We start from the raw sequence: 9,887 nt of genomic DNA on the forward strand, positions 1-9,887 counted from the left end.
TCTTGTGCTGCACTGTTCCGATGTGTTATTGAGTTTCTTAAAGATATACAGTGCCCTCCATAATGTTTGGGACAGACCCATCATTTATTTATTTGCCTCTGTACTCCACAATTTGAAATTTGTAATGGAAAAAATCACATGTGGCTAAAGTGCACATTTTCATGAGAGTTGCTTGTATTAGTGACCTTCCCTTCATTGAAAACATGAATGTTTGGGATGGTTGCTTAAGATTGCACGATATGTGGCTTCATTTACAACTCCTCAGATAATGAGTAACTCTGGGGGACAGGCAGCAACTCTGGAGGACATGGATAGTCGACATTTTGGGATGGGTCTCTCCTTCAGATTGACACCTATCGCATCTGAAGAAAGGTCTCGACCTGAAACGTCACAGAATTTGAAGATGAACTTGTCATTGCATGTTCTCTGCTCGCCTGGATCACTGTAGCACCAACAACATAACATTATATAATTCCATTGTAATACAGAAAAAGGCAGCCTGTGTGATAAGATGCCTCATCTACCTCCTTAACTATTAACTCCCACATTCACAGCAAACTCTGGTTCCAGTGTCTGCTATCAACAAGATGCATTGGAGACACATCTGCATCTTCCAAAGCAGGGACCTTTTATTAGTTAAAAGACAACAGCAGCAGGGTCATAGGGACGTCACATTTGTATGTTTCCCTCCCAAGTCGCGCACGTGTCTGACTCAGAAATAATTTGTCAAACATTAAGCTTGGAACTTAGTTTAGAGACATTGCATGGAAACAGGCCCTTTGGACCACTGAGTGCATGCCGACCACCGATCACCTGTACACTAGTTCTATATTAGACCACTTTTACACGCTACACACTAAAGGCAGTTTACAGAAGCCAATTAACTTACAAACCTGCACGTCTTTGGAATGTGGGAGGAAACAGGAACACCCGGAGGAAACCCATGCAGTCATATTGAGAACATGCAATCACCGCACAGACAGCACCCTAATGTCACGATCAAACCTAGGTCTCTGGTGCTATGAGGCAGCGGCTCCACCAGCTACGGCAGTGTGCCACCTCTACCCAACAGCACTGGGTGTATCTTCAGCAGGTCTGTAATATTTTAAGGCGATACATCAGTAATTATTCTGTGATACATGAAAGAATTGGCCATAAATGCTGGCACTGCATCTTGTGAGCAAATAACAATTGAAGTTACTGGAGACCATTTTTTGTTGGTGTAGGATCTTGGAGCTCAACTGTGGAGTGTTGTGATTTAGGAGCCCAGTGTTTGCTGCCCAAGGTCTAGGAGCAAGTTAGAATTCCCCAAACATTGATTATCCACATATAATGCATCCTACTTTTCTCCTCATTCTTTAACCTTCCTTAATCCTAGGAATTCCAAGGAAAACAAGAATTACACCGGAACATGCTGGGACTCTTGGGAAATGTTGCTGAGGTCAAACAGCTTCGGCCGTACCTAATGACCACACAGTTTATCAGCGTCTTCAGGTCTGTTTTGAAGGAACAGTTGGAACAAATAATTTGCTTGCAAATTATGAAGTTGTTTCAGTTATTTGCCCTTTTTTTTCAACTCCTCCCACATCTGCCCACTTGTATCTCATAGTCTGCTGATTTACATATCCATAGGCATATACCATTTGAACGTTAATATTAAATCAACTTCCATCATCATTTCATGTCATCCATTCCTAATTATAACTCGCACATTTAAAAATAAATCTTTATCCTCCCTCTGGTTCTTTAGGCAATTACCATCTGTGCATGACCTTGGGTTACTGCCTGTCCTGCCAGTTTCTCCCTACTTATTGTATCAAAATCTTTTCATGATTTTGGGCACCTGAATCTCATAGTAACCCACTGAGGAGAGAGGAGACTAAGCTTGACTTCTCCAATCTCTCCACTTAACTAATCAGTCTGACATTTTCATATCCAGTGGCTACAATCCTGCCTATGTTGTTGAGAACTCACTGAATTAGAGTCAGTTAGGAAATGGAGCCTGTCTGATCCATTTATTCCTTCAGTGCAGGACACGAGCTACCTTCGCACTTGTTCTTTTCTATATTATTATTGATCCCACTTTGTACAAGAAGAACAGAAAGTGGTCCTTGCAGAGTTAAGAGGATGGGAGAAGTTTGGGGGAATAATTTTAACCTATGGTGCCGGCTAGGAGGCTAATGAGATCAGCGTATTTTCCAATACCAATCAAATTAGATTAAGATAATCCAGGATATAGCCTTGGAAGGAGTATAGCTCAGATCTATCAGAATGAAAGTAAGGCTAAAATAATCAAATTATAGCTTCATAAACTAGACATATTAAGTGAAGGAGAGGGGAAGATATTGAACAAATATTATCCCCTAGATTTGTTAATCCGGTTAATGTTTGAACGATAAACCGTGAAGATGCATCAGACAGTGAATAGCTCTGTATTACTTTAATCCATTGTAAACAAATTTATTATTTATAAATTATTTCTGGATTTCCAATCTGCTAGTGAGCACTTTACTCGGTAAGAATGAGAGGGAAGTCCTCTCTGTCCTTTCTCTTCCCATCCCCATCCACACACTCTTCCCTCAAACAAATTGAATATTATTGTATGTTTCTTTCACAGCCGTCTCCTAGAAAGCAATGCCGATGGGATCGAGGTGTCGTACAATGCCTGCGGGGTACTGTCGCATATCATATTTGATGGAGACGAAGCCTGGACCATCGCAGAACCTCGCCGGGTTGAAGTGATGGATCGAATGTGGCAAGCAATCTCCAGCTGGGATGAGAACTCAAGAAGAAACATTAATTACAGGTGAGAAGTGGAATCATTCACTGTGGCATGAGCTAAGGATGGGTGCGGGTGGCTGGGGACAGTGGGATTGTGCGTCATTAGCCTTGCGAAGATCATTCTGTTGTGTTGGCCAATGGCAGGATAGTCACAGACTGTTTTGACCAGCAGTGCTTTAGCCGTTGTGTGTTCTGTTGAACGTTTATGGCAAGAGCAAGAGTTGTTTTGGCCACTGGAAACTCTTTTTGGTCAGCGATGGATGTTTTATCCAGTGACAGTATGTTTTGACTTGGCTAAATATCCACTTGACGAATTAATTATTTTTTCACTTTGCTCATAATAAAGGGGAGGTGGTGAAGTGTGTGTTAGTTAAGAAATGTTCTATTACCCTCACAGCGTCTGCTGGTTGGAGAGTTAGTGATGGACTAGTCAGCCAGTGATGGGATGTTTACGGCAATGACAGTATTCTGAGCACACGACTTTTTGAGCTGATGATCCTTCTCTCCCACAGATCATTTGAGCCAATCTTGCGCCTTCTTCCTCAGCGAGTAGCTCCAGTCAGCCAGCACTGGGCAACCTGGGCACTCTTTAACCTCACATCAGTCTATCGTAAGTAACATTTAGTGACGTATCTCTATGTTTCTAACGTTCACGGCAGGATAGGCAAGGATTTCAATAGCAATGGAATTTAATTTCCCAAACGAATATTCATGATGGGATTTGTTATTCCAGAGTTCTGAACAACTAGTTCAAAAACATCACCATTACATAGAAACATAGAAACATAGAAATTAGGTGCAGGAGTAGGCCATTCGGCCCTTCGAGCCTGCACCGCCATTCAATATGATCATGGCTGATCATCCAACTCAGTATCCCGTACCTGCCTTCTCTCCATACCCTCTGATCCCCTTAGCCACAAGGGCCACATCTAACTCCCTCTTAAATATAGCCAATGAACTGGCCTCGACTACCCTCTGTGGCAGGGAGTTCCAGAGATTCACCACTCTCTGTGTGAAAAAAGTTCTTCTCATCTCGGTTTTAAAGGATTTCCCCCTTATCCTTAAGCTGTGACCCCTTGTCCTGGACTTCCCCAACATCGGGAGCAATCTTCCTACATCTAGCCTGTCCAACCCCTTAAGAATTTTGTAAGTTTCTATAAGATCCCCTCTCAATCTCTTAAATTCTAGAGAAATTCTAGTATAAACCAAGTCTATCCAGTCTTTCTTCATAAGACAGTCCTGACATCCCAGGAATCAGTCTGATGAACCTTCTCTGCACTCCCTCTATGGCAATAATGTCCTTCCTCAGATTTGGAGACCAAAACTGTACGCAATACTCCAGGTGTGGTCTCACCAAGACCCTGTACAACTGCAGTAGAAACTCCCTGCTCCTATACTCAAATCCTTTTGCTATGAAAGCTAACATACCATTCGCTTTCTTCACTGCCTGCTGCACCTGCATGCCCACTTTCAATGACTGGTGTACCATGACACCCAGGTCTCGCTGCATCTCCCCTTTTCCTAGTCGGCCACCATTTAGATAATAGTCTGCTTTCCTGTTTTTGCCACCAAAATGGAGAACCTCACATTTATCCACATTATACTGCATCTGCCAAACATTTGCCCACTAAGTACTAAGTACTTACAGTACTAAGAAGATTTTAATCTTTATTTGAAGATCCTTCCATGGCCATGATTCTTCTAATTTCTGTAACATCCCCAATGTACACCTTTCAGATCCAGTTCCAGTGTCTCTACACCCTGAAGTTCTTCATCCTCCCACCGGCTGTTGTGTCTTTAACTGAAGTTCTGAAATTCTATCTCTAACTCTCTTTCCTTCCACTAAGGTGTTTCATAAAACCTATATCAGTGAGCAGTGTCAGATCTTATCTAATAACATTCCTGCGACTCATCTTAAAATATGAAATGCTGAGTTATTAAGAGTAAATTGCATAATTCACACCAGACTTGGAGGTGTTCCTAAATTGTAAGATACGTGTTGAATAACACAGTGCATTCAATCAGTCATGTCTGTGCTGTTAATATAGTAGCAGTACAGTAGAATGTGCTAGGAAAATATGGTCTGTGAAATTGTCAGAATAATGTGTCCCACAAATGAAAGAAGGGGAGGGAAATGTTCAACTGTGCAGTTCTCAATGCTGCCTCTGATCTCACCCTCCCCATCCCCTCTCCTCTCTCCAATCAAACAATCCAGTTGTTGAATTTGATGCACATATTTTAGGGAATAAAAACATTTTAATAACTTTTTTTAAAAGTACAATGTTGGATCAGAAAATTAGATGCTAAATTTGAGCTGAAAGCAGCTTGTAAACTAACACTTTTTAATTTAAATCTTCAGCTGAGAAATACTGCACATTGTTGATAAAAGAGAATGGAATTGAACTGCTGAAGGGTGTGATCGAGAGTGACGCAGCTAGATCAGAGACCAAAGAGATGGCAAAGTAAGTGAAACTCTCAAAGATAGGACGACATGTCCCATACAAAGCACTTTGAGCCAGAGTTTGTATCGGGAGGTTGCAGTCCAGACAGGTTTCATTCTGATTCTTCCATTTTATCATGGTGCAGTGGTTCAGCTTTTAACATTACACTGCAAGGGACACCGTAGCATCATAAGACAAATCTTGCACTAGTTATTCCAAGGATCCAAACGCAAATAAGTTGAGTTACAATACAACATCAGGAAAGGTTAAGCTCATAAAGCTACTCGCAAATTGGCAGACATATTCAGACTAGAACTCATTTGCCTTATTAAAGTTGCTGGCAGCATCTCAGTGCTTGGCAATCTCGTTTCAAAACCCATTTGGGATCTTTTTAATTCCTTGGTCATTGGTCAGTCTATTTGAATTGCCAGAGCCTGCGTGTTTCATATGAACAGCTATGTCTCAGAATGCTGAAATCTGCAAGCATCGGCAGATTTTTGTAATCTCAAACCCTGAGATTACAAAATTCACAGACTAGATAGACAGTGTGAGGAATGGATATTCCACGAAATTTGGTAGTAAATCCATCAGATTTGGGTTGAAGCAACAGGAACATAATTACGTGTCCCCTTTGTAGTGTTGGGTGGAATGTGTAATGTCAGCTTACAATAATTGGAGGTGGGCATTGCTGTGTGTGTAGAAGACACAACTCCTCGCGATGAAGCACCTCTCAGTTATATCATGAAACAGAAAATGCTGAAACTCAGATCTAATAAAGGGTCCTGGACTGAAAATGTTAACTATTTCTCTTTCCACGGCTGTTGCTTAACCTGTTGAGTGTTTCTAGCATTTTCTGGTTTTATTTCCAGCATCTACAGTTTACTTTACATTTTCTACCAATATTATCCAGCTTTTGATTAAAAGCAACTGTTGATATACAAATCTGTTTCAAGAAAGTGATCACTCTTTTATTTCGCTTTCCAACAGAAATGTCATCAAATTCTGTGAGAACTTTAAAGAGGAGCAGATGGACACGTTGAGTTAAAGACTGAAAATAAGCTCTCACCAACTCTCACTACTTCCTGTCAAGCGTGCTGTGTAGACACTGAGGAACTTTAATGTCCTGCTACAATAATGCACAAGATGCATTATAGGGAGGAACCTCTGTGCATGACACGGTGTCAAGATGACACACAGCAGAATATTTGGTGTTGCACAAGAAAATGTTAATTCGTGTCATTTTTTATTGGATAAGGAATTAGCGTTTTCTCTCACTTTATCCCTTTTACCTTTACTTTGACTCTTCCTTTTAATCTCTCCTTGCCATTTGAGTCTCATTTTCTTTCCCTCCACTCTTGCTTTTCAGCTACATTTTCTCCCTGTCCCATGTTCCCTCCACTCTTTCCCCGTCATTTTGTAAATTGTGCTTCCATGGTTTGTCTTGAAAAAATTTGATTGTGAAATCTTTTGGGCTGTGCCAGTTAATCAAATGTCAACAGTTATAAACTTTTAAGAAAAATAAGGAATAATTAATAAATGATTTGTTGTTGAAGCACTTGTTCCTGTAAGTGTGCTAATATTCAGTTCTTGCAACTGATAATTCAATCACCAGCCTGTGAACCTGGTCTGTAGGTCTGTTGCAAAGTTGTATCTTACCTATTCTTTGTAGAGGACTCTTTATGTTTCAGTTCTAATTACAGACTCAGCATTCTCAATTGGCGGGTAATATCAATACAATATATTTAATTGCAAAAATAATATAGTGGCATGACCTCAAATGAGCTGAGTAGTTCCACTGAAAACTGCCCAATTTGAGTCACAATCGCAAATATTGGTGGGTAATGTGTGCCAATTCAGTGGTGTGTAAGTAATCTTTAGTAAGCTGATTTAGGCATATGCTTTGCTGTTTTAATAACATTTACATTTTGGGGGAATGCTGAACAGATTTATTGTCGCTTTTTGTTCACCCCCATCACTTGCCCTCCAGTACCCACTCGTAAGTTACCTAGATTCAAATTGAATCTGGAAGGACTGATGGGAAGATGAGGGGAAAGAGGATGCTCTTTCACTTGGCAATCTAACGAATGCAATTTAACTAATATGGTCAGTCACGTATCATGTTAATCAACCAGTTATGATCATGTATTGAAAGCGTGTCAAATTATATGTGAAGGTGGGTGCTGAAGATGTAAAACGTACTGTACTCATCTATGTAGATCTCATGGCTGTGCTTCTGTTCCTGGCCAAGTCACACAATGAAGCAATCGCACTTCATATATTTCTCAAAGCCAGGGCTTCCATGTTCTGAACACTGGAGATGAAGAGCCAGTGCACCCACTGATGGTACATGTCTACAATAGAAAACCAGCATCAAAGCAGATGCAGAGACAAGGAACTGCAGATGCTGGAATCTTAAGTGAAGAAGGGCCCTGACCTGAAACATCGCCTATCCATTCCCTCCATTCCCTTCCCTCCTATCCAGACCTGCTGAGTTACCCCAGCACATTGTGTTTTAATCAAAGAGGACACAGTATTTATATTAACTGTAATCATTGTACCAACTCTTATTTTTGCCTGAGTTCTCTTATCCAAGGCTTGGTTTGTTTTTGGAGTATATCTTGTGATTACCTGGTCTAAAAGCTCCCGAACATACTGTCAACATGGAACAGCTGGACAACTGCACTGAGAATCCTTGTTTTATTAAACAACTAGTAGTGGGAAAATATTTATTACCATTGTGAGAAAAGAGCAATTGTGTGTTCCAGAGGTTAAGACTGCTGTAGTTAGGAATCTGTTTGTCACACCCCACTAAAGCTTTAGGCATCTGCTTCTTGGGCAGCCTCTTGGCATAGAGGCTAACTTGCTTCCACTCAATTTACACTGGGCTTTAGGGTGTTTCTAATCTCTGAACATTGGGTTCAAACACAATTTTCCTTGTAGGGCCAAAGTTGTGGCAGCACAATGAAGGTAATATTATCAAGTTTCATAATGACAAAAACTTATTTTCCCCTTTGACTGATCATGGACAGTGATACCTCTGAGTTGGTGGGGATTCTGCACACTTTCAAGATGATTCTGAAACCTTCTTTGAATGATTTCTTCTGTCTTTCTGAGTGGCGAGGCTCAGAGCAGTGTGTCTCCACCAGGAGTCTGGCCAACTGAACTACATCATGGCCTATGTGTTGAGTTGAAAGAGGTTGCTGACATCCCGGTGAATTTGGAGGAATTTGCAGTGATGTTGTTGGTACCTCTGCCAGCACAGCTGCTTTGCTATTTGAGAAAAAGAATGAAGTCCTCAAACCCAGCACAAAGTTCATGATCTTCCATGCAGCAGTCATCCCTGCCCCCTGACTTTAGTTACCAAGCAGGAAAATATTGGTTGCAGCCTTTAGAAAAGGAGAACCCAATGTTCCAGTGATCAAGTCTACGTTAGGTGTAAACCTATATGGCATACACTGTCGTGGGTTTTGGCATCAATGGATTTAACACATCTTGAGAGAATTCCCAGCCTTTAGAACTGGAGTTCTATTTGGACAGTTAATATAATGGCTCACTTCCAAAAGCAATTTGAAGAAGGTGTTGGTGGAGATGAGAAGGGGATGCAGAAAGAATGGGAGGTTAAGGATATCTTACAAATACCTGCTATTATAGAAAATAATTCCAAATTTCCCAGGGAAGATTGCAACATTTCCAACAAATAATATTTCTATTTCATTGACTACAAAGCCTTTTGAGACACTCTGGTTGTGAAAAGTGTTTATCAGTACTCTTATTCTTTGGCTACTTTAAAAAAAAGACGGAAGACATGCAGCTCACAATTCCTTGTCTCTGTATTTCAGTCCATGGAAGTGGGTCTCTATTGTATACAGTGAATAGGCTGTGATATGAACAGGAGGTACACAATGCAAAAGCTGAATTGCATCAATGAGTCTTCTATTCTATCCATGCCTTTTATCAGCTGACTAGTTGGAATACAGATGTTTAAGTGTCATGATCTGAGTTTTCATCTTTAGGGTATCATTTAACTGGTCAGTGTGACACAGCTAAGCTGCGCCTTTGCCTACCTTATGTTAATAATTATGTCTGGAGAGCATGGATCAGTACCCTTTTCCCTCCTTCCTCCTATCCCTCCAAAATATTATACAAGCTGAGATCAACAAACACAGGCTAAAGGCCAATCTCACTGGGTAGTAGACGGCCATATTATCAAGAAGCTGTGAGGTACTCAAACCAATACATTTCTTGTGTAATGAAGAACATAACTGCAGAAGAATGTTGCATTCTAAAGGTGTAGTATTTGAAGGATGTGTTAATTTTGAAGCAAATATGTTACAGAAAAATGGATGTCTAACTCTAAATTGCAAGGGAATTCTAATTCAGAGTCTAAACATCTAAGTATCGGGTGTACAAGGAGCAGAAGGTTTGTATCCAGGAGCAATGGAGTCAGTGCAAGTACTTTCCCCTGACGCAAAGCGAGATGTGCAGCTACTGGAATCACATGGGAACTTGATGCAAGATATTTTCAAAATCCCGGATGCTCTATGCCTTGTCAAAATGAACACATTTTCTGAACTAGCCCTTGACATCCTAAATTACTTCCACGAAGTGTAAGATGATGGTACATCAAACTACGACAGGGACTGCACAATAAAGGTCTATGTGGAG

At 40.7% G+C, this 9,887-nt stretch overlaps 1 protein-coding gene across 2 annotated transcripts in view; it reads left to right on the forward strand.

Moving 5' to 3' along the window:
* The window catches only part of zer1 (zyg-11 related cell cycle regulator), a 28,010-nt gene extending 19,525 nt beyond the window's left edge, over positions 1 to 8,485 (forward strand). For both annotated transcript variants that reach the window (XM_033048963.1, XM_033048964.1), the window contains exons 12-16: positions 1,379 to 1,494; positions 2,618 to 2,806; positions 3,294 to 3,391; positions 5,141 to 5,243; positions 6,210 to 8,485. In XM_033048963.1, coding sequence (XP_032904854.1) covers positions 1,379 to 1,494; positions 2,618 to 2,806; positions 3,294 to 3,391; positions 5,141 to 5,243; positions 6,210 to 6,267 — 564 coding nt within the window. In that variant the 3' untranslated portion in view covers positions 6,268 to 8,485. The remainder of the gene's footprint in view (positions 1 to 1,378; positions 1,495 to 2,617; positions 2,807 to 3,293; positions 3,392 to 5,140; positions 5,244 to 6,209) is intronic.
* The last annotated feature ends 1,402 nt before the right edge of the window (positions 8,486 to 9,887 follow it).

The sequence above is a fragment of the Amblyraja radiata genome, chromosome 32, assembly GCF_010909765.2.
Source record: "Amblyraja radiata isolate CabotCenter1 chromosome 32, sAmbRad1.1.pri, whole genome shotgun sequence".
In the NCBI taxonomy this organism is placed as follows: Eukaryota; Metazoa; Chordata; class Chondrichthyes; order Rajiformes; family Rajidae; genus Amblyraja; species Amblyraja radiata.